At 35.1% G+C, this 25,177-nt stretch overlaps 1 protein-coding gene across 1 annotated transcript in view; it reads right to left on the reverse strand.

Moving 5' to 3' along the window:
- Window positions 1–25,177, reverse strand: part of CNTNAP4 (contactin associated protein-like 4) — a 276,072-nt gene that overhangs the window by 98,840 nt on the left and 152,055 nt on the right. The window contains exons 5-10 of the mRNA XM_008575870.1: window positions 19,559–19,762; window positions 18,830–19,014; window positions 17,937–18,080; window positions 15,751–16,012; window positions 8,748–8,897; window positions 2,834–2,903 (exon numbers count right to left, since the gene is read on the reverse strand). Of these exons, the coding sequence (XP_008574092.1) occupies window positions 2,834–2,903; window positions 8,748–8,897; window positions 15,751–16,012; window positions 17,937–18,080; window positions 18,830–19,014; window positions 19,559–19,762 (1,015 nt within the window). The remainder of the gene's footprint in view (window positions 1–2,833; window positions 2,904–8,747; window positions 8,898–15,750; window positions 16,013–17,936; window positions 18,081–18,829; window positions 19,015–19,558; window positions 19,763–25,177) is intronic.

Raw genomic sequence — 25,177 nt, forward strand, 5'->3', positions numbered from 1 at the left:
GCCAGTGCAGTTCCAACCACACCCCTCAGTCACCCCTAGTGGAGTCCTGGACTTAGGGCCAGCCCCCCGCCTGCCCACAGAGGACAAGGGGAGGTCTTCTAGATGTGTGTGTGTGAGTGACTTTGTGAGAAAGACGGAGTATGCAAGAAGTGTGCAAATGACTGTGAGTATGTGAGTGTGTCCAAATGATATAGATGTATGGGAGCATGTGCATGTGTGTATGTGTATGGGTTAATATGTGAGGAATTGTGTGAATGTGTGTAAGGATAGTGTGTGAGTTTGCATGAGGCTTTGCATATGTGAGTGAGCACTTGAGTGTGTACATGTGAGAAACTTGTGCAATGACTGTTACCCGTACTAATGTACATGTGTACAGTGTGTGAATAGCTGTGCAAGCGTGAGTGTGAGCACATGTGTTTGTATGTACATCTTTAGGTGTAGGTTTGATCCCACTTAAAGTCAGTTACAGTAAAAAAAAAAAAAAAAAGGACTGCATTGTTTAAGTTCCGTCAGATTTTTAACATATTTTTAGTGTTACTGCTTGTTTTAATTATAATTTATTAAACCATTAAATGATATGTTTATTATGCACGGATTAAATATTAACCGCCATAAATGTTAACTTGCACCCAGGGAGACTGCATGGCTGGGCAGGCAGACATTTCGGGAGACCTTCCTGGACCAGAGTGCTTGGGTTTGAGGTTGGGCTCTGCCTTTTCTTAGACATTTCACCTTAGCCCACTTAACCTCTCTGTTCATCTATTTCCATATTTATAAGAAACAAACATTTTCAAGAACAGATTCTAAGGATTTTTGCAAGGATTGATTTAAACACTAATTCATGTTAAGTACTTAGCAAAGGGCCCGATATACAGATTTTTTGAAAACAGTAAGACTTTATTTAATGATGCTTTGGAATCTATATCATATAGCAAGTAAGACCAAAGTAAATGAATGTATATTTTCTTATGAGTAGAAAAGAATAGAGTTTAGAGATACATTTGAACAAATAAATGTGTATGCCCTTGGTATAGTAAAAAAAAAAAAAACTGTATGAAGGTGTCCATTTCTTTACACCAGCGCAGCACTGAGTAAATGTCACCTTTAAAATCTTTGCTACATGGACAGATATATTAGTTTGCATTTCTTTAGGTATTAGTGATGTTAAATGTCTTTTTTTGCATTTTAGCCATTTGTATTTGTTTTTCTCTGAATTGCCCATTTATAACTTTATCTATTGCACTGTGCATCTTTTAGTGGTGGTTTGTAAGGAATTCTTCATATATAAAGGATTTAATCTTTTGTTCACTTTGCAAATATTTTCTTCCAGTCTGTCACTTCCCTTTTAAATTTCGTTTATGTGTCTCTTGCCATCTAGAAAGTTTAAATTTTTATGTAATCATTCCTGTCATCTTTTCTCATTAAAAAAAGCTCTCTCTGACTTGTAATAAATAAATAGATAAAGATATATAAATGTAAAAGTATTTTTGCTATTTTTTTTAAGATTGCTAGGGTTACCATCAGGTTAAAGTTTTTCCTAAAAAGAAACATTTATAGTTAAGATCTATCCATAATTTGCTAAATATACCTGAAAAGCCTTTTTAAGGTATAGAATTCCGGTTGAGCTGTATCCTACTCTATTATCAAGTGTGTAGCTCCAAAAAAGTAGGCAATGTAGATTCCTTGTGTAAAATGCAAATCCAGAACATACCGACATAGGAGAAGTGTAGAACTAATAGTGCCAAAATAATTTTCTGCAATCTGAGATCACCAATTTGCCCTATCACTCACCATGTGGATAACTGAGCCTCCCTACTGGACCCCTGATGGCTGTTACCTATCGAGGACTTAGGGGTCCCTGCCTCTGTGAACAAGCCCCACCTTGAGACACCAGGCCCAGGAAGACTTGCTGTATGCCTTCTCCAAATCAGGTTTTAGGTTCCAGAGCTGGTGTGGTTGTAACTACGTTTTGAGATCATGATATCTGCACCAAGAAGTCATTTAATCACAAAATCAAGCCAACGGAGGTTAACTGTCTAAATTCTCTCGTTACATATCACATTTCATTATAGAAAGAATTGCTTTCTCTCCAAGTTGTTGTAAATAAATGAGTATTTGTAGAGAGGAAATTATGTCCTTCTAATCTCTTGCTAAATATGATTATAATTATAATTATAATTATGGACTTAACATAATATCTATTAATGTTTAAAAGAGGATAAACAGACATTACTAAGTGGTCTATGGGATATAAATAGGTGAGTTTTCATGCTGACAAACAGTTTCATACAAATAAAAAGTTACTTTTAAAGTTTAGAATTTATGTATTTACTCAAAATATATATTAAACACTACTACAAGGCTGGTGCTAATTCTGTCACACGGTTTACAAAGTGTTTTAAATTTATAATGGCCATGACATTCGATCAATTCAATAATTAAAATGAACAGTCCTGGGCCGACCCCGTGGCTCACTCGGGAGAGTGCGGCACTGGGAGCACAGTGGTGCTCCTGCCGCGGGTTCAGATCCTATATAGGGATGGCCGGTGCGCTCACTGGCTGAGTGCGGTGCAGGCGACACCAAGCCAAGGGTTGCGATCCCGTCACAAAAAAAAAAAAAAAGAACAGTCATAATATTAAAGAATGACTGGCAAGATTACTTAGCTATGGTTACCACAAAAAAAAAAGAACAGTCATAATATTAAAGAATGACTGGCAAGATTACTTAGCTATGGTTACCCAGGTCTAATTATTATTAACTACTATTGTTTTCTTTTTTTTCCTTTTTGTCTTTTTTACTGACTGGCAACGGGATCGCAACCCTCGGTGTTGCGGTCTCATACATCCTTGAAATCCATCATGTGGACTTTTACATTTGGATCCAAAGCTTTTATCAGGACAACCTGATAAAAAAAGAACAAAGTAAAACTAGGATACGTCTTAATAATCAGGATTTGGCATCATAAAATACTTTATTTAAAAAAAAATAGTTATTTGATTATTTTCTGTTTAAAGGAGAAAAATCCACTAAAATCATTATTACTTTGATCTAAATTGTAAGTTGCAATTCATACAAAATATTTTTTTATTCCCACAGGGTTCACAGGAAGTCACTAATGTTATAATAATTATGTGTAAGGATACTACCTTAATTTGAATTTTAAAATTATACATATTAGCTCCAGAAACCTAAACATGCTAGCCAGCACTATTAAATTATAATATAACTTAAACATGGGAACTTAGTCCTTTAGACTGAAAAATTAAGAACATAAAAAATGAAAATATGTACTGTAGATAAGAAAAGATAAATCAATAGTGAAATGCCTTTATATTTAAGGCTATTTGGAAAAGGAGTTATACTGACTTGGAATAAAATTACCACCTACAAGCATCTTCCAAAAGTTCATGGAAAGATTTGTATTATCTTTTAATGAACTTTTGAAGTACCCTCATATTTAAACACTTTATTTTTCTTACATAAAGGAACCACACATGCACGCATTTTTAATTTATTCATTTATTTTTAATTGACATATAATTGTACATATTTCTGGGGGACAATGCGATGTTTCAATATACATATACAATGTGTAATAATCAAATTAGGATAATTGGCATATTCATCACCTCAGACACATCATTTCTTGTTGGTCAGAACACTTAAAATCTTCTCTTCTTGCTATTTTGAAATATACAATATAGTATTGTTAACTATAGTCACCCAACTGTGCAATGGACCATTAGAATTTATTTCTTCTACTTAAATGTAACTTTGTACACCCTGACCAACCTCTCTCAACCCACCGCTCCCTCCATACCCTTTCCAGCCTCTGGTAAAAGGAGAACTCTGGTACACTCCTGGTGCGAATGTAAATTAGTACAGCCACTAAAGAAAACAGTATGGAGGTTCCTCATAAAAACTAAAAAAAGAACTACCATATGATCCAGCAATTTCACTACTGGGTATACATCCAAAAGAAATGAAATCAGTATGTCGAAGGAGACAGCTGGACCTCTGTGTTGATAACAGTGCTATTCACTATCACCAAGATATGGAATCAACCTAAGCATCTATCAACAGACGAATGGATAAAGAAAATGTGGTATATTTACACAATGAAATACTACTCAGCCATAAAAAGAATTAAATCCTGTCATTTGCAGCAACATGGATGAGCCTGGAGGACATTATATTAAAGTGAAATAAGTCAGGCACAGAAAGACAAATACCACATGATCTCACTCATTTGTAGAATCTAAAAAAGTTGATCTCATAGAAGTAGAGAACAGAATAGTGGTTATATATGCATTTTACCAAATCCCAATGACTTAATGTCAAAAACATTTCACAGTTTGATTTTATTTATTATAAAATCAAAAAAAGAGTGTTTCATTTATACTGATCTTTTTCTAGTATTTATTTAAGACTTGCTTCTAATTATTTAAATAATAAAGAAATATAATATTAACCATTATTATTTGGGGTTTAATGATGTTCTACATGTTTCTCTACCTGAGTGAAATAAATAATTTTATGGAGTATGAACACATATATTATACTTATATATTTAATCTTTATTTTCCATTACGGTTGTCTACCTCTATTACAATTTCAAACATAAGAAATGAATCAGCAGCTTTTTAATTCCTCTGCAATCTATGCTAGTTTTCTACCTGAGAATTTCCATTATAATGAAATTGTTTGACTAAGGATATTTCTCCTTAGTGCTTTGTTTTCCTAGTAAAATACATAACCTCTATTACAACTTCAAACTTAAGAAATGAATCAGCAGCTTTTTAATTCCTCTGCAATCTATGCTAGTTTTCTACCTGAGAATTTCCATTTTAATGAAATTGTTTGACTAAGGATATTTCTCCTTAGTGCTTTGTTTTCCTAGTAAAATACATTTATATAGTAAGTAAAGGCCAGCATTCAAATTTAAAACTATTATCAGACACATCGAAATATTATATTTTAACCTAATGGACACTTTGAAGTTTCAAATTTAATATATCAAGGGAAAGTGATCACAGCTTTTTGAGTATTAATTTATTGTACATGGTGCTACACACATTTCCAGTGCTTAAATTTCTTCTATAGTGTAGAATATGGTTACCACAATCTCGATATGTTTTCTAGATGACTTATAAACCAATGAAGAATGTTAGAATGAAAAACTGAAAGGATATAGTTCAGTAATATTTGGGGACAACCATAATATGCCATGAATATAAACAGCTTTGCTAATCTCCTTTTCTCCAGGTGGCGTTTCCTGATACATCTCAAACTATTTCAGAACGAAATAAATTATGCGATATGCCTGTAGGGAACAAAACTAAGCAAACCCTGAGTCACGAGGAAAAGTCTTGGAACTTTACAGAAAGCACACTATTGTATCATAAAGCATTCCATATTCCTAGCTACCATGTTCAATAAGCAAGAGGTTCTAAGAACAAAGAACAGTTCAACCCATGCTAGTGTCAGTAGTCTATGACAAGAGGCAGGCACAGGTTAACATAATGCAATACCAGAGAGAAATTCATCACTGGACCATTTGAGATAAAAGTTCTAAATGGGAAGATTTCTGGAGGATACTTAATGCTGAATTAATGGCTGGATCCATTTCTAGAGGCAGTTAGCATGCTAAACACCTCTGAGGATGACAATTTTTTATCACTGTATGTCATTGTACCAGGAGTGAGATGTCGCGTTAGGCTTCGTGGTGGTTGTAGTCAGTTCATTGGATGGAAAACATTTGCTTTACGCAAGGGGTGTGGAGTGTGGGGGAATTCTGCACACAGTTCAGTATCAACAGCTTGTGCTGACTGGCGTGTTGTGCATAGTACAAAGATTCCATAGGGGAATTTACAGAAATTAGACACTCAGCCATCCTCAATCTGGAGAACCCAGATTTAAAATTTCTAATTTATAAATGATAAAAGCTGAGTATAATGCATCACTATGCAGTCAGACTTTTTGAAAAGCACTCATCTGAGGGTGGGAAAAAAGTAAGAAGTAAAAAGTGATGGATGGACAGTGAAGGTTTGGCGTGGCATATACAGTTACAGAGCAGCCCACTCTCCCAATATGACAGCACTCTCAAGACTGGCAAAGAGAGGAGACAATGCCTTGGCTGTTGGAACAGGGTACTCCTTTGCAGTCAAGCTAGACTGACTATATTCTGAGGAGATCACTGGAAACTTGTAGGAGAACTGATGAGAAGTGTCTCATAACGTGGCATATTTTATTACTTGAAGATAAACTGGCTGAGGAATTAAGTACCTAAGAAAGGCCTTCCGCCTAGATAAACAGATCCTAGTGATTAAGGGGACTGTCATTACACAGAATGAATGGCCAACTTCTTGAGGATGACCAACTGTTTAGTTTGCCCAGGACTGGATGGGAGAGGAAGGAGGGTGGAGGCATTTGTTTCCAGGACACAGAACTTTCAGTTAAAAATGGGAAAAGTCGGTCACCCTGTTGCCAGTACCACCCAGGTGATCAGGGTCCCTGTGCCAGTCCTGAATTTTAGGGGACCTTGCTTTTAGCCCTTCTCCAGCCATGCTTCTGCCCATCATCCCACTAGGCCTTGCAAGGGAAGATGACGTGCACATTTGAAGCCCTCTCTCCTACAGCCCACTCCCAGACTCCAAAATTTCCATCCCAAAAGTCCTAAGTGGGCTCCCAGGATGATGGACCTCATCATTCAGCCCCTGGAGCCACCAGGCTGGGTAGAGCAGAGAGAAGCAGGGCAGCAGAATGTCTCCTGCTTTCATTTGGTCCCTCACTGCCAGCTGTGGAAATCGTAGGGTGGCCTGGATTTTGCAGAGTACGTGTTTAATGACCTATAGAACCTCACACCAAGGTCAAGGTACTGGAGAACACCAATCGAGAAGATGATTGAATAAACAGAAATAACTGTGTAAGCTTGAGATTTGTTTATTTATAAAAAAAAAAATCCTTGAGTTGGAATTTTATTGTGGAAGCTTTCATAGTATATTGTTTACGAAAATCTTAATAATGTAGGTATAAAATTATAGAGAACATTAAGGGAAAAATAAATCCCAAATTCAGAAGAGTATTTACCTGGGGAGATCAGAGGATCAAACATACATTGAATAATCTTTTCTAATCTTCTCTTTCTTTAATGCATGTGTAGACATGAACTTAAGAAAAATTACTAACATTCTTAAAAATGTATACATGATACAACATGTAAAGAATAGAGGAAACTGCATGTGAGTATACAGGAACTCTGTATATCTTTGCAACTTTTCTGTAAATCTAAAACTATCCAAAAATATTTTTTTAAAAAATATAGTGTATATCATATGTCTCATAATAAAAACAAGCAAAAATCACAGAGACTATATGTAACATCTTTTACTATAAAAAAATATTACAGTATAAATAAAAGCAATCACCAGAGAAAAATTTTACACAAAATAGCTAGACATTGTTAAACCTGAACATAAACAATATAAAATACTTTAAAATGATAATTCTGTTTTCCTGATTTACAAACACTTTATCCAGTCTTTTATTTTTCATCATTTAACAATATGCCTCCTTTTTTCTTATCTCTTTAGGTGCTTCTAAATTTTTTCTTTTCAAGAGAAAACTCTTGGTTAAGTTGTTCTATATACCTTACTATTTATCAAAAGAATGTGTCTCTGTGGATTGCCATAAAATCAATCATATATTCCAAAAGGTTTTATAAATAGCCTGGTTCAGAAATGAACAAATCTCAGGAAAGGAAGCAATTATATCTTTTAAGATTGTTGGCCTTTTGCAACCTTTCACAATAATGGATTATGTAGTATTTTTTGTTTGTTCATTTTTTAAGATCCTATGAATTGATTCATGAGCAGTGTGCTTACTGTCAATTCTTAGAAAAGAAATCCTATTTTATTGGTGAATAATAAAGACAGGGCTGCTTCTCCAAAATTCAAAAATGATTCTACACAGAAGCAGCTGTTACATTGCTACCATGTAACACCACCAAAATAATGATAATATAGGAAACACCTCAATTCGTGATTAGAAATAAGTCTTACTACTGACAGCTTTACGACTTTGCATTTCTAATAGCAAAGAGCATTTTTTTTTTAAATTCTCCAATGACAAAGATTCATTTCCCACGTTTACTTTTCCTAGCTTTTAGTTCAATTGAACATGCTCAGGCAGGTAAACTCTTTTTGTTCTCTAAGGGAGATGGCCTGGTGTTGAGGGCTGATGCCCTGATCTTACCGAATGTATTAGCACATTATTACTTACAAGGATAAGAGGTTGTTACAGCTAATTAAGTTAAATTATATGTCCATTGGCATAGTATTGCCCTTCTGTATTTGGCAGCAGGAAAGCAATAGGATGCTTTAAAGGAGATAAGAGGCATAATCATGAAAACACTGCAATTAAATCAACCCATAAAACCAGAAGATGCAAAAAGACCATTTACCATTAGGAAACTATCACAAGGTCTGAAGGTAAGAACTGAAAAGAGTGGCCGACTAAAATCAATCTCATTACAGAAACAGTAAATGTAAATGAGCTCACCTTATAGAAATGCATTTCAGGTCTAACTGGTCATCTGGATCCACTCAACATTTCCATGCTCAAAGAAAGTAAGAAAATATTCCTAATCTATTAACATTCTTTAAAACATGATGACCTACCCAAAGACACAGGAGGGAGTAACGCAAATATGGTTTAATTGGCCATATGACCTGACCCCTTTTCTTACCTCCAAAATAATAGGTGCCACCCGAATAAATCTGCTCAGGTACCAGTGAAGGAGCAGCAGAGGCCACATGGCCATCCACTGCCAAACTCACATGATTTCTTCCAGCAGATAAGGAGACAGAATGCCACTGCCCATCATTTAATCCAACACCTGGGGGAGAGGAAGTCAATTAAAAGAGAGATCTCTCAGCTGTGAACTCTATAAGCAGTTGGTTAGAAACAGCAAATATACACATCACTCAACTGATTCAAACATATACATGTATTAAAAGAAAACAGAAAGGAAGAGAGAAAAGGGAGACAAGTGGAAAATCAGCCTCTTCTATGTGGAAAATGGTGCCTTATTATCTTCCTCCCTTAGGGTCTCAATAGAGAAAAAATTTCCAACCCTGGACAATAATGAATGGTTAAAATCTTTCAATTACTTGGCATAGATTGATTTTCAGCTTTCATTCACAAAATTTACTTCTTATATAGAGGGGCTTACGAAGAGTACAGGTATTTCCCAAATTCTAAGTTATACCCAACAAAATGTTTTCCTACCTATTTAGCACATTTGTGTAGTCACCTTTTATGGTATTATAATAGAATACTTAACAAACTATGTCAAGCCAATCATCACAAAAATATTCGAAGAGACTTAATAAATACAGAAAATTTACAGATATAATGTAAAGCTAAAAAATAAAGCAGTGGGTAAAACCATGTATACACAGTGGATCATAATAATTTGCAGATTTCATATTTGAGAATTTGCCTAATCACTAAGACTTACTTGTAACCTCCAAATCTATGCTCCATGAGCTTTCTCGGTTATTCAAGGACATGCGCAGAGCAGCGAAGAATTTGAGTTGTCCTATGTGCATGTCTCCTGCTGAGCTCAAACAAGGCAATGTTTGCCTTATTCTACTGTAAACGTTTTTTTTTTTTTTTTTTTTTCTTTTTTCTAAGTTTATAATTTGCAGATTTCATATTTGAGAATTTGCCTAATCACTAAGACTTACTTGTAACCTCCAAATCTATGCTCCATGAGCTTTCTCGGTTATTCAAGGACATGCGCAGAGCAGCGAAGAATTTGAGTTGTCCTATGTGCATGTCTCCTGCTGAGCTCAAACAAGGCAATGTTTGCCTTATTCTACTGTAAACGTTTTTTTTTTTTCTTTTTTTTTCTTTTTTCTAAGTTTGTTGGTGATTTTGCATGAAGGAAAATTGTGGTTGTTTCTGTTCGTTTTTATATTTATTCTGTGTTTTCCAAGTCTATAAATGTATGATCAAAAGTTGCTATAATCAAAAATCAAGGTATTCTTATCACCTCTAAAACACAATCTCTAGTCCTTCCTAAGGCAATCCTAGTGTCATAAATCCATGGGATGGCATAGCGTTTCCCTGTTAAAGGAAATTAAGACTACAAGGAGCTCTGTGGTTGAATACTGAGCAGAGACATGGAACCCAAGCACCTCCGTTGTGGATTTATCAGTCAGGTTTACATACACTGAATATTCAACTCTGTATGATTCTGCGGACCAAATTAGTAAACCAAAATCTAAGCACTCTATTAAACCCCAAGAGCCTCTTTTCTGATATTATATGCAATTCCTTTTATTCCCTGAGCTATGTCCTACCACGTGCTTTCAGATTGAAAATGCATGAAGCTCCCTTAGGTGATTGCATTTCTTTACCTTAGACATATTTAGTCTAACACAAATTCTAGCCGGAGCACGGAAGCTCATTTTTACATCACATTCATGAAGCAAAAAAGATTTTCTAAGACCCAGCTCTGGTTTGGTTTGTAAGAGATAATAAGAAAGAACTGAAAATTGAAATATGAAGAATGTAGGTTAGATACTTTTAGACACATTTTCTAAGAGTGGATTCTGAAATAGACAAGTGAATAGAGTTATATAATCCTTGATGGTATGAGATTGGACAAAAATAAATCAAATGTCCCAGATTTGTCATCCAGTACTTCCTTTAAGAGGATACATTTGGAGTGAAAATCCTTGTGTATACTTTGTGTCACATGTACAGAGACTTCCCACTCTACACATCCATCACCCGAGTGTCTCCTACCACCTTATTCTCAAAGCCCCATATACACAATTTTAGTTCCGATATTTCATCTTTGGCTTTCTATTTGTCTCAGACAGTGCTCAGACCTGAACATTTTATTTTTCAACCTATTGTAGATTGATACTTTTATAAAATATGATAAAAGAGAACTACTAAAAATTAAAAAGACATATAAAATGCTAGCCTATGAACCGTGCACTTAATTTTTGCAGCAATATCTTTTTGCTATAACAGTTTCTAAGAGCTTAATCTTCATTTTCATACTTATCTTCTCATGGATCAATAACAAATATTTCAATGAGCCAATGCTGGTCCAGGAACCACACTTTGAGTAGCAGTGCTCTGGGCAACTGTTGGTTTGGCATACAGCAGGAGTAAGTCAAAGGCTTGAGGAGGCCTTTGTAATAAAACTATCTATATAGAAGCCAAGTTAGATTAAGAACAGAAGACAACCAGGACAGCCCACTCTGTACTGTGACACCATTAAATGCACCCACCTAACCAGCTAGCAGGTTATAAAGTCTTGCCATGTCTGTGGGGAACCTTCAGAAAGCTGTTCTTGAGCCTCATTTGTGATAGACATGATTTATCTATGAGTAGGAATATTACCCGGCAATGGATTTATTATTCAAATTACATCATCAAATTAATTAATTCATTTGAACTAACTCTACATAAGTTTAAGTCAGATTCCATTTATTTGTAAGTATACAACTTCTCTTCGCTTCTAGGTCTGATGGGAGATGCGTTCCTTTCAAAGTCTGCACTACTGTGAAGGAGAGGAAGGAGAAAGCCAAAGAGTAGAATTTGTCTTCTTTTTCCTATTTATGATACTGTGTAGCTAAATGCTTATTCTATACACTACTCCCACCACTCATAACCTTTGAGTCTGGGGAGGGAGAAAATTGTTAAGAAAATAATAAAGATGATAATAATTTTATTGATCTATTATTCATAACAGGTGCTTTGTGCTTTCTATTAATTGTATCATCTAATCTTCACCACCATTGTTGTCCTCATTTAAGCATAAAGCAAATGGGGCTCCAGGAAGATAAACATGTGACCTAAAGTAGTACACAGCTTGTGAGAAGCCAAACCGAAAGAGAAACCCAAGTCTGACTCCAAAACCCACGCTCTTCTCTGGATACAAAACAGGCGGTCCCTTATTTTTTTCGCTCATGTTAAACAATTAACTTTGAGAAAGAAAAAAGCAACCCTTAACAGCTAGGAGCTGGCCTGGCATTATCAGTGCAGCCTTGGCATTGTGAGAAGTTGGCTGGCACACAGAGCTAGGCCTTGGCATCTTCCTGTTGAACGTAAACAATCTCACAGAACATCGACATTAGACAAGGTCACTCTGTGACCCCAGTGAAACAGAGGGAAAAAATTAAGACTACTCTGTAATCTTGTCTAAGCACAGACAAAAGCAAGGTAACCATGCAAACCACAAAAATACCAAAAATACCAAACTTCTCCCTCTCCTGGATAATACTGATTTATTTTTTATCAATTACAATGTTAATCTTATTTCATTCCTCTGTCTTTGAAGACAAGATTTACGAAGATGCCTGAACATAGAATTCCCTTCATTTCCTGGCAGCATTAAATCTACAGCAATTTTTCTCTTCCTTGAAACCTCCCTCAAATCAGCCAAATAACCCAAAATCCTGTAATAAGTCATTTTAACACCATTGTAGTGAGACAACCCCCACAGTTCCCAGGGTGTGTGCTCTCTTTGTTGCAATAAGCAATTAACCCAACTTGTTCAACTTCAGATATGTTCACTGTGATCTTTGGCTGGAAAACATTGACAATTCCAAATGGAATAATGAAAGGATGGAAAAATAAATGGAAGTGTTTGCAATTGCAGGAAATAGGAGAGGACAGGATTGTGTCCCAGAACTTTTCCTCCCCAACCCATCATCCCCTTCTCTCTCTCCTCTCTGACCCAAACCACATAAGCACACAAAATATAGCAGGAAGAAAAATGTTTATATCTGCTCCCTCGTATATAATCTGCTGGTATCAGTCCTAAATTGCTACAGAAACATGATGACAGCTTGGCTGCCATCAGCCTCTCATAAGACTATAATAGGCATCCATCGGGTCAGTGGTATACAGAAAAAATAAACCTGTCATGTAGGGTAGGTTCTCTGCAAAGGTGCAAAACGCAAATATACACAGGACATTACTCAAGGAGCAACCAAAGGGTTTTGCCTGTTTCCAAATGTATTTCAGCACTCTGAAAGTGTCAGATATTCCTACATCCCCTAACTGCAGTCACTAAACAGAATTAAGGATCCAGATCACTAGATAGCTCTTGTCGAGGTGAAAATATAGAGGTCGTTGGTACCTATGACTTTAGTGTAGAGCAGGAGTTTAAGGGGTTTACAATCTGAAAGGCAGAAATGTTCTGACAATGAAAGGGAGGAAGGGGGAATCAAAAAATGCTTCTCCTGGGTAGGGCAAATCAACAAGGCTGCTCCACGGCCAGGGACACAAGAATGGTGAGTGCCTATGGGTGAAAAATGCAGAAACATCTCAAATGCTGCAACCCTGCCTCTGCCAGGCTCTGCCCATGGGAGCCAGAGGCTTGTTTATAGGCCTGAAAAAGCAGTAGCAGCAATGCTAAAATCATAGCAGAAATCTCAAATTTGACAATAAAGAAGTTGTTTTAGGGAAATGTAACTATATTGTTCATTGGGTCCTTAATCCATCTGAGTGATTTTTGCTTTGACATCTATAAAGGTGACAAGGACTGAAAATATTCTGTGTCATGAGGTCTTTTTATAGTATTGCTAATATGTCCCATGATTTAGGCTAATATAATATCTTTAATGTTTCAAAACCGATTAAGGCTGACATAATATTTTTGAATAATTTCAAATGACAATTTGCAAACCTGTACATCCCATTAAAAAAATTTAGTCTGATGATTTAAACAGTTGTACAATTCAGTTCTTTCTCCATACAATTTGATTTTTCTTCCATCGTAAAAGATACAAAAATTTTGAGTTTTTCCAGCTTTTAAGATTAGTAATTTATGTCTCCAGTAATGGAAATCTATCCTTATATAATGGAAAGATTTAGTATAATATACCAATCCATCAGTATACTTGGTTCTCTTGAAAGAGTCGTTATATAATACACTCTGACAACTAGTTTATTTAAGTACAAGTGGAAAGTTTTCCTTTATGGGAGAACAAACCCCATAAAGGGGTTTGACCCTCTCTCAGCTACCATTTAAGTAGTCTATTTTCAAATGCAAAATGTATTTGCTTCACTTACACTGGCAAAAAATAATATTTCGAAAGAAATTGGAAAATTAGGGGTAGGGAGATTTGGTAAGTAAAGGCCAACTAGTGTTATATGCAGTGTGACAATTTTGCTATATTAACACTTACATTTAGTCCAGGATTCTTACTATTAGCTATGGAATTAATTACAAGAAGTCATATGATGCCACAGTAGATTATACTGTATATGGATTTAAACATTAATTGAGAGATTTTAAAAATCACTCAGGATATTCTATACAGACTTACACCTAGTAATTTATTAACTCTACATGCCTGTAAAGTGGTTAGAAGTGAACTAGTTTCATGGGGCTAACAACAGTAACATTGCACTGAAACAGTTTCTTTAAGATGTTGAAAATTAGGCTATGAATTTAAACACTTCAGTGGATGTCAAATGCAGCACAATAAACTACATATTAATGCCAAGCTTACGTTTCTAGACCCTCATTTTCCGGGCCTATTAATTATTAATATGACACTGATTAATTTCCTTTTGTTGAACCTACAAATCCAGCACCTTGTGAGCATTACATAAAAAATCACAACATAGTTCCTCTTAAAAATTATAATTAATATTTAATTTTCAGTTCCCATATTTAAACCGCAGTGATATATGAACAACAACAAAAAGATGCACAAAGAATAAGCATTTGTGTATCCATTCGTATACTAGTTTTTCTTATATTTGCTTTTCAACTGTATTTTAATTTTTTTCCTCTCCAAGTCATATTCTATAAATTTTCATCATAGTTAATATAGAGAAGTAGTGCAATGGCATCTTTAAATTGTTTTTAAAGATCATTTATTAAATTAATGTAGCAATTTACCCCAATGTGACCTCCAGTTGCTTGGCTCGGATGCTATTCTCTATATGTAAAACTGTGATGGAGATCCCTTGTTGAGAACTATATAATTTTAATGAAGAGATAAAAATATCTCTCACCCAAAGGACTGACCTAAATTGGACATTAATTTTCCAGACACTCATACAGTCACCTTAATTATATTACTTTTAATCATTAAAACGATACCGTATTGCCTAGAAATGAAAAGAATTCCAGTAGGAGCCCAAATGAGAAACCTTGCACAAATCTTTGCATCCTCCCAAAATGTATCCAACAGTTTACAAAATACATCAGAAAGTAAAGTTAGACTAAATATTTGTTTTATATTGCACACTGATACAGAGATATAGATACTAATTCTAGAAAAACCTCTGCTCTTCTCCCACAAACCAGATAAGACTAATAGATATGTTAAGTATAGTTTTTCATTGAAGGACACCCAATTAACTTTTTGGTCCATTTCAAAGTCTTTCGCATTTTTCCCAAAACACATTTCCTCAGGATATGTTGATTTATTTGGAGTGGAGGAGAGGGTATTGGAAGGAAATTTCTATTCCTCCATAACTAATAACTATTGGTTAATAAGAACCACTAGTGTCGGAATCATATTTAAAAGAAAATTGGAATCAAGTTCCTCTAAGGAACAGTACTGATAATCTTATTAACTCAAGTATTCATTTATTAAATAAATATTAATTTCTGGCTATATGGAAAATTTGTGGAGAAGGGACCCAGAGATAATGAAATCTTTCAAATCCATATGCTTTACCTGAGGGAAGACATTTATTACCTGCAGTGATGTCACTGGGTAATTTTCCTGGCTGGTAGAGATTCAGCTTAAGTTTTCCATCACTAAGAAAGAGGAGGAGACCCCCTGAAACCTGTTGAAGTTCACTGAATAGCAGAAGCCCTGCCTCATTCCAGGTTCGAAATTGAAAAGTAGCAGAAATCTCATCCTCTCCAGAAAAGCCTGGCAGTGCTAAGTAACTCCTGGAGCTCAGAAAAGTCACAGGCACCGATTGTGGTTGTGAACAAGAAAAGGACACATTTCCCTGAGAATAAAAGAAAAGAAAAGCTTTCAGAACGTTATTCGCATCATATTAGTATTAGAATCTGAAATACTCACAAAGACTTCTTATCAATCCCACATTATCCTGGATTTAAAACAACAAATTGCCATCAACATGAAAATTCAGATCCTTGACATTTATCTTAAAGGTTCTTCAGCCTTTTTCTCTGATCTTCTCACCATTTCTCAACTTTAATATAGATCTTAAAAGTCAATGAAATCAACTTTATTTACAAGAACATGCATTGGAAGTAAAAAATTTGGCTTGACCAAACAAAAACATCTTGCTATATTGTGATTCTGTTTAAAGTGAATTAGCTTTTATTATAAGCAAATATCTTGTTCCAATGAATGAAATAACAAGAGCTGAAGAGTAAACTGTGCTAACACATAATGTAAAGGCTATTATAAGACCACCTAACCCACTGAAAATGGAAACGTTTTACCAGCTGCAGTGTGGTCTTAGGCTTCACTTGGCAGCTAACTGCTACCCTACAAGGAACAAATCCTCTTGTTAACGAAGAGTGGGTGGTCCTTGCATGAGCAGTTTCTAGAAATTTATTTTGTGAATGAAACGCACACATATGTATTTTTATTTTCCTTTTAAATTATTTTCCCTTTTAAAAGTAACTATTTTTAAATCTTGCTGGGTGTTATGATCATATAAATATCACACATTCACACAGAGTATTAGGAATAAAATACTTCGTAAACAATAAATATTCTCATGATGGGACTTGAGATTTGCTGGTACAACATGAACTTAAATTACGTATTTTGTATTTTAAGCAAAGAAAGAAATTCATTCATATCAGTATGTGTCTGCTTTTTATTATCAAACTGAGAAAGCTAGAAATCATATTTCCCAGGATCCACTTCCTTGTCTGCTTCTGGGTAAAAGTTAGCCAAATGAGGGAGCTTGAGAGAGTTTTGATGGTCCAAAGTAGAACACCAGCCATTTTGCTCCAAAGGTTCTTTTGTGATCGCCCACAAGGAAGAATGGTCACAGAGGTGCTGGGCTGTTGCAGTTTGTCCTTGCTCTCCTCCACTCTCATGGTGTCTTCTTGCTGACAGATGGCCGGTCCCATGGACCACCAGCAAGCCCAGGCCCATCCCAAGATCCCTGTGTGGAGACCCACAGAGGCAGTGGCTACCCATAGGCAACAACTTTCAGAAATCTCTCAGGAGCATCCTTCATGGGCTGAAAATGCTCTAGAGACTCTAACGTGTCTATGCACACTATTACCTTAGACAGAATATAGTGACTTCTCTGATCCTCCAACTTCCTCTGCCAGGCCTTCACCCTCCAGGTCCTCTTAAGATCCGAGTCCTAAAATAGATCCCTTGCTCATAACACTCAGACTGATGCTGCTTCCCTGACTGAACCCTGACCAATGCAATTATACTTAAATTCTGCCACATTTCTGTAGAATTAGAATGTAATGCAGGCTGCCCAACACTGTTATTGAGTCAGATCGGCAGGTGCAGTCTTGTAACAGCCTGTTAGTTTCTTTTATTTGTTGTGAATGACCATGGCAAAAGACAACTTTTTCAAATGTCTCTCTAATATACATAATTGTTATTTGATTCCAGAAACTTTGTATACTCATCTACTGTGTTTGTCACGGAATATCTTATTAAGGAAATTACAGAGCAAAAGAAAATAGTCTCCTGGGAGGAGTAATATCTCAACAAAATTAAAGTATCAACGGTAGAGAAAACAGCTTTACTTCATATAAAAATAAAATAATTGTGCCCTTTGAATTATAATTCTTTCCAAAAGAATTAATCTCCTGTATGCATATTGCCAATCAGAGAAAAAATGTAAATGAGTAATCTCCAAAACATCATATCACAAAAAAGGAGCAATTTTATTGTGTGAAAAAGATGCACATGAAGACTCTTACCATAACGATAATCTGTGGTTTTTGTTGCTTGGCCAAATCAGTAACATCCACTCCATTATAATAGAGATTTTCTAAACATCCATGAAAATTTTTATGTGGGATTGACACTGATTTTCCAGGTGCTGGAATCCCTCCAAAGCTGATCTTAGAAAGAAAATTGGCATCAATAATATTGTTTAGTGATTTTCTAATAATCTGCTTAAACAATTATGTCTAGCAACTATCCCTGTCATCATCACACAAACATCAATTTTTCATCACCCTATTCTGAAAAAAATCAAGATGCAGATTTTAAAGCAAATTTATATGCATTCAGTCTTCATTTACACTAGAGCTTGATTATCCTTACAAATAGCTAATCACACCTTTTATTGATATTTGTTGAATGATAAAAAATGCAACTTTATATCCATGATAAAACTCGATCTGTTTAATAATGTAACCAATTATAATGACATTTTATTTTACATACATTTTTTGGCACTCATTGATATTTGTGCATTTGAATCAATCGTTGATGAATTAATTAATCAATCCGTTTGAGGTGGCATTCTTCCAATAAATCTACACTGCTCATGAGTATAAAAAAGAAATCATACAACACAACCTATAATTGATTGTGGTAATCAGATCTCTTCATGGACAATACGTTCTACCTGTGACATTCTGTGACTAGACATTTCAGGTAAAAAAAAGATGATCTCACCCTATAATAATATATTAACATACTTTGAGAAATATGAAAAATGATGAAGCCCCAAGTACTATACACTCAAACCTGAGTTCTGTGATTTACTGTAAAAGATGGGTTTTCTTATCATGTGTTTTCTTTGGAGAAGTTAAGCCACATAAACATCATTAAATCTGTACTAATTGAAACATAACCATCACACCTCATAATCAAGATCCAGGTAATTGAATTCTCCCTGTGCGTGGAAACGATGCTGGTGCTCGTCCACTGTAAAGTTGACTTGTTTACCCAAACGCTGGATGAGCACAGAATGCCAGTGCTGATCATCCAGCAGACTGCCCAGGGTGAGATTGATCAGGGCGTGAGCAGAGGGCAGCTTAGCTTCACCTTAGGCGAGGAAAAAATAACAGCACCATTATTCCCAGTTTAAAAAAAGAAAAGGTTTCCTTTCGTGGACCAGCATCTTTCATCCTAATTCCAATCTGCTTCCACACATTCCATCCCAAACACTAGTATGGATTTACCTAATGTTTGAATATAATAGCCTCTCGACCTTGCTGTAATTTCTTCCACTGTTAATTCTTTTCCTTATCATCCATTGCATGTTAATTATCTATGTAAATTTTATCTTTGCTACAACCTCATTATTTTTACTACCTCAATGTTTTTCAGTGACCCTTTTTTTATGATATTAGAAAATACCCATGTGGTTCTTCTACCAGGGTTAAGTAAAAAACATCTAATGAGGGTCTTGCGCAATTTGCAAAGTAAGAACCATTTTTACATAGAACAGCAATATTGGCATATATGCAAGCCCTTGAACCTGAAAATAAAGCACTTTCACAGTTCAAAGATAAGCTATAAAAGCATAAAGTTACCTAAGTGATATCCAAATGATCAGATTTTCAAGCATTTCACCAAATAGTTTTACCTGAATTAATCAGTAAAAAGAGTTTTCCTCTTCTTAATTCCAATGTGATGTGATCTCCATTTGACCCTGCCCTGTGGATTAGAATCCCATCACTCTCCATGGTTTTAAATTTCAAAGAAATAATATCTTTTATTGGGCTCAGGGATTTTTGATCAAATCTGTAGAGAAGAGAACTTTTTCCATCAAGATCAACCACCTCTGATCCTAGAGACAAAGATATTAAAAGTCATTCTAAGGATAAATATGCTCTCCATTAAAGCATTTCTAATGAACACATATAAAGAGAGCACTGTATACACTTATATACTTGCATATATAGGTCAGCTCTGGATCAGTTATCCTAAGAAAAAAATATGACCACCAAATGTCTAATTCCCTCTTGACACCAGGGGTTGATTCCATTTTAGTTTTTATTAACCTGTTTACAAAATTCACGATCTAGAAGTACATTTTTAATGTATTCCTAACTTTCTCTTATATTATTAAAGGCTATTTTTTCTCATTTCATAAAAAAGAAAAACAGGAAAAAAGGTTATAGTTAATATACATAAAACCACTTCACATATTTCATGATCAGTATTTTTTATGGTATTCTTGAAATGCTGAAGTTAAGTGGGTTTTGGCTTCAGAATTAGTAGTTTTGGTATCTCAAAATTTTTTCAGACATGTGCTATATAAAAGAGATCAACATGCAAATATACACATGTACTACAGACTCATCAAATGCCACTTCAAATATATACGAATATTAACCTGACCTTGTGTTTTGTCTCATGTTATTATGTTTGTGGCTAACTGATAGTATTTAAGGGCAATGCTGCTTTCTATCTTCTCAAGGGCTTTGTTGGAAAGACATTGACTTAATGATATTGTAAGGTCTGTTCTGCTGCATTTGTGTTGTAATCGTGACACTGTTTTTTCAGCTTTCTGACAGTGTCTTATATACTTGCTGTCAAGATCACTCTTACTCAGTTCATGTGAAAAAAGGTGTCATGTTATACGAGTAACATAACAATACATCTGTCAAAATCAGTTGCACCCTGAACAAGAGGCACAAAAAGGAACTGATAATACTCGGAAATCCTAGCACAGTATTTTCTACATTTCACAAGTCGAAGATATTTTTAAGGCAATTACCCTTGAGAGTGCATTTATGTAATAAATGAAGAGGTTAGGGAAACTCAATAAAAGATGAAGCTATTTTTCAATTGGTAAGCTGACTTCCTCCAGTCAACAAAATGACATTACAGTTTACTCATCTTGTTTCATTTGAAAAAATTATTACAGCTACTTGTATGCCCAAAGAAACATCTAATTCAGATTATCCATTATATTCCATATGAAACATTTACATCCACCACCACCTCCCCCAATTTTTTTTCAACTATTTTTTGTAGCTATCTTTTGAAGATTCAGAGATCTGATTTTTTCACATCTTGCTAATGGGCTTATAAAGAATTCATTCACCAAGTGCACATGAATAAACATTGCATTCTGCAGAAATAATGTTAACTGAACAATTATTCCTTGTTATATAGCTGAATAAATGTGCATGGTAAAAACATAACTCTGTGTCAAATACAAATAATGTGTTCTATGATTATTAGATTATAATAAATTAAGAAAAAATTCCAATAAGATGGACTTTAAAGGCTGACACATTTAGAGCAATGCAGTTATCTCTGAGTTAATGTATTGCTTAAAGGCAACCATCATTGTAATGATTTTATTTTAGAAAAAGACTATTTTTGGAATTAGCTACCAAGAGAATTTTTTCCCATTAAAGGGTTAGTCTGTGTTACGTTAGCCTCCTATTTCTTTTTTTTCTCTCTTTTGCACTATTGTTATTATTACATTATAATGGTCATATTCATCTTCCATGGCACCTAAAGATTTTGTGCCTGGAATATTTCCATCAGCAAAATGGGGTATTGAAAAACATATCAGACATTTGATGCCGAAAGCAATGGTAAACTGTTTCATCTCTTAAACTGAAGCCACTTGCCTTTTTTGCTCTCTTACCTACTGTCTACTTACTTCACAGGCATACTTAACGCCACTATGTGATCTGGTGAATTTATTTAATAAAAATTTATCTAGCCCATCATGTTTGAGGCACTGTGCCAGATGCTGGGATAAAAGAATATTCAACACAAACATGGTCCCTGCCCTAATGCTGCTTATGTTCAGTGAAGACAGATAATATTTAGCAAGTGAACAAATAAGTTCATGGAACCATTAGATTGTAAGAGGCATTCTGATCAAAAGTAGCAGAAGACAGGGGTCATTTAAGTTAGGGCAGTTGAGAAAGGTCTCTCTCAGGTCTCAGGTCTAAAAATCCGAGGCTAAGGCAGATCCTAATCAGTAATCGTGCCACTCTCTACAGTTTTCAAGTCCTATAACTTGTCCCCATGAACTAGGATTACTCTCAGAACATTTAATTTCAAGAGGTCTAGACATTCTCCCAACACCATCCCATTCACTGTCATAAAAGAAAGCTGCGAGGATGTCTGAGAAACTAGAGTGACAGGAAATAATTTAGTGCTCAGAAGTAGTAATGAGGTGGATTCACCTTGAAAAAGGGAGCCTGAAAGGAAGAAAGTACAGAAGTAGGGAAGTCAACAAATTGGCCACAATCACATTACAGATTTCACGTGCATGTAAACACTACCCTGCAGGGAAAAAAGCTACATATAATTTAGAAAGTGAGTACATTATCAGTACGGGGAAACTTCAATAACATACACATAATATATAAATATGGATTCTCAGAAAATAAAATTCAGGATGATTCTCAACAGTATGACTTTAGATAGAACATTCATAATAGCTCACTTTTATTATGTCACTTTTGTAAAAGTTATTTACACAAACACATCTGATTAATAAAAGACATACAATTTTAAACAGTAATCACAGAGCACTGAGTTATGATGCATGAAGTTAATGACATAAAAACAGGAAAAAAATTAATCTTTTGAAACAGAAAGAGAGCATTCATATTCTATGTGTTATCAGCACCGAGGTCACCAAGAATGCTGGTGGGAGAGACAGGGATACAGTCTTTCTCAAGAGTGATCTTACCACTATTAAGAAAAATTGGAAAAACTGGAAATAAAGCAAAAGAATAACTGAATAAATAAGATTATTTAATTATAGGTGAATTAATAAGTGTCTGATTTTATTATTTAGTACTGATTAGGGCCAGATTCTGTCAAGCTCCAAATTAATTTGTAGATTTTTGCCCAGTAGAGATGTAAAAGACTTCTATATGGTAGAAAACATCTTCCCAAAGGTTATGGTTTTATTGAAACTATATAACCTGTTGAACACTAACCACTTGGGTACTTACCTAGTAATGGGAGGGATCTTCAAAAAGTTCACGGAAGATTTGTATTATCTTTTAATTCCATTTTCCCATGAACTTTTTGAAGTACCCTTGTATTATTCTAACATTTTCTCTTGGATTTATATATACTCAGTCTCTTAAATTTTCTTTGAATTAGCTTTACTATCCTTCTGATTCCTTCATTAGTGAATCAAATACACCTTCGATAGGTGTTTATTCTATTATTTGAATCAGAGTCATGTTTGTATGTTTTTGAAAATTTTACATTACCACTACTAACTTAAAAATATACTTGAACTTCATATCATTGACCAGCAAAGCAACATTGCAAGTCTTAGCCATCACTGGTGATGTTCAGGGTGAATTTATTTTCACTATTCTACAAAGATTTTCAGATTTTTAAACTCTTAAAGGAGCAATGCCAAAGCAAACACATTCTCACAAAAGAAAAATACCACGGTGATTCATAACAATATTTTTATATTGAAACTAACCTATAAAAGATCTAATATGAATAAATAGAATTGATAAAATTAATCCAACTCAATATCTATTTATTTAGAAACACTAAATTTTAAGCATTCAAAATAATATTAATATGTAAATTGACAGTCAAAATCACATTTATTTCTGTCTTTTATCAAACACCTTTGGGAAAAGACTCTTGTACACAGTTGAGTTATGTAAATATAAAAAGTAGAGGTATTAGAAAATTAACTATAGGAAAAATGAGGAATCTCTAGTTATTAATAAAATAATAGGAAAAGACCTACAGTCCAAAGACATAAGAGGAGATGTGTTACTTGACTGAAAGAAATAATTATTTTTCTAATTGTAAATTTGTTCATTAGTATGCTTAGAGGTTATATATTTTTTTTTTCCTTTTTTTTGTCTTTTTTCGTGTCCGGCAACGGATCGCAACCCTCAGTGTCGCACCCGCACCGGACCGGGACCGGGACCGGCAATGGGATCGCAACCCTCGGTGTTGCGCCTGCATCTCGCTCAACCAGTGAGCGGGAACCGGTCTGTATGTGGGATCCGAACCCTCGGCGGGAGCCAAGCGGCGCACTATAGCAGTGAGCCACCGGGCCGGCCCAGAGGTTATATTTTTAATGATTAGATTGTTATTGGTATTAATAATGTGTCTGTCATACACTGGTTCACCAGGAGGAGAGCATAAACTAATTTTCCAGTAACAAGTTGCAAATTGTTCTGACATATTCACCTCTTTTTAGTCTAGCCCCATTTTTAGCCATTTGTAGTAGTGTATATTACACTTAGGCCTAAGTTAAGGCAACTAGCCTGTGTGGGTTTGAATCCCCACTCTACCTTGGGCAAGTGTATTAGTTTTTTATTTTTACTATAACAAGTAACCACAAACATAGTTGCTTAAAACATCACAAACTTCTTATCCTACAATTCTAGAGTTCAGAAGTACTAAAATCAAGAAGTTGGCAGGAGCTGCTTTCCTTCTTACGTCTCTAGAAAATAATCCTTTTCTTTGCCTTTTCTACCTTCTAGAGATCACTTGGCTCATGGCTCCTTCTTCCATATGTTGTGACATAACATCTTCAAATCTCTCTCTCATTTCTGCTTTCATAGTCTTATCCCTTCTCTGACTTTGATCTTCCCACTTCCCTCTTATAAGAAACCTTGTGATTACATTGTGTCCACCTAAATAAGACAGAATAATCTCCCCATCACAAGAGCCTTAATCACATCTGCAAAGTGCCTTTGCCATGTAAGATAACACAGTATATTTATAGACTTCAGGGACTAAGATCTTCAGTGAGGCATTATTCTATCACAGCGAGTTACTTAACCTCTCTGTCCCTGATTCCTTGTCTGTAAGATGAGAATAATAGTATATTCTTCATAGAATTCTTGTACGAATGTATATCTGCATAGTTTTTAGAAGCTGCCACATAATTAGCAATCAATAAATGTTAATGACTACGAATGCTAATGTTATTATTTATTGTAAGAATATCAAGCGGGAAAAGAGGTACAGCAAAAAATAGTTTAATAAATACATTTGGTATACTTGCGACTTTAAAAATAATAAATTTCTGAAGTGCACAAGAAACCCTTAATTATCAACGTCATTGCCAGCTTATGCAGCAGAAATGATTTCAAGCCATCTGTGGATTCTGTGGCTTTTTCTCTGTCTGTCAGCTCCTGCCTGAGCTGACTCATCACAGCAATCATCGGTGACCTGATTCCTCCTCCGCAAATATCTGCATCTCAAACTTCTCATTTAGAGCAAGAAT

This window comes from Galeopterus variegatus, unplaced genomic scaffold (assembly GCF_000696425.1).
Source record: "Galeopterus variegatus unplaced genomic scaffold, G_variegatus-3.0.2 Scaffold1248, whole genome shotgun sequence".
Lineage (NCBI taxonomy): Eukaryota > Metazoa > Chordata > Mammalia > Dermoptera > Cynocephalidae > Galeopterus > Galeopterus variegatus.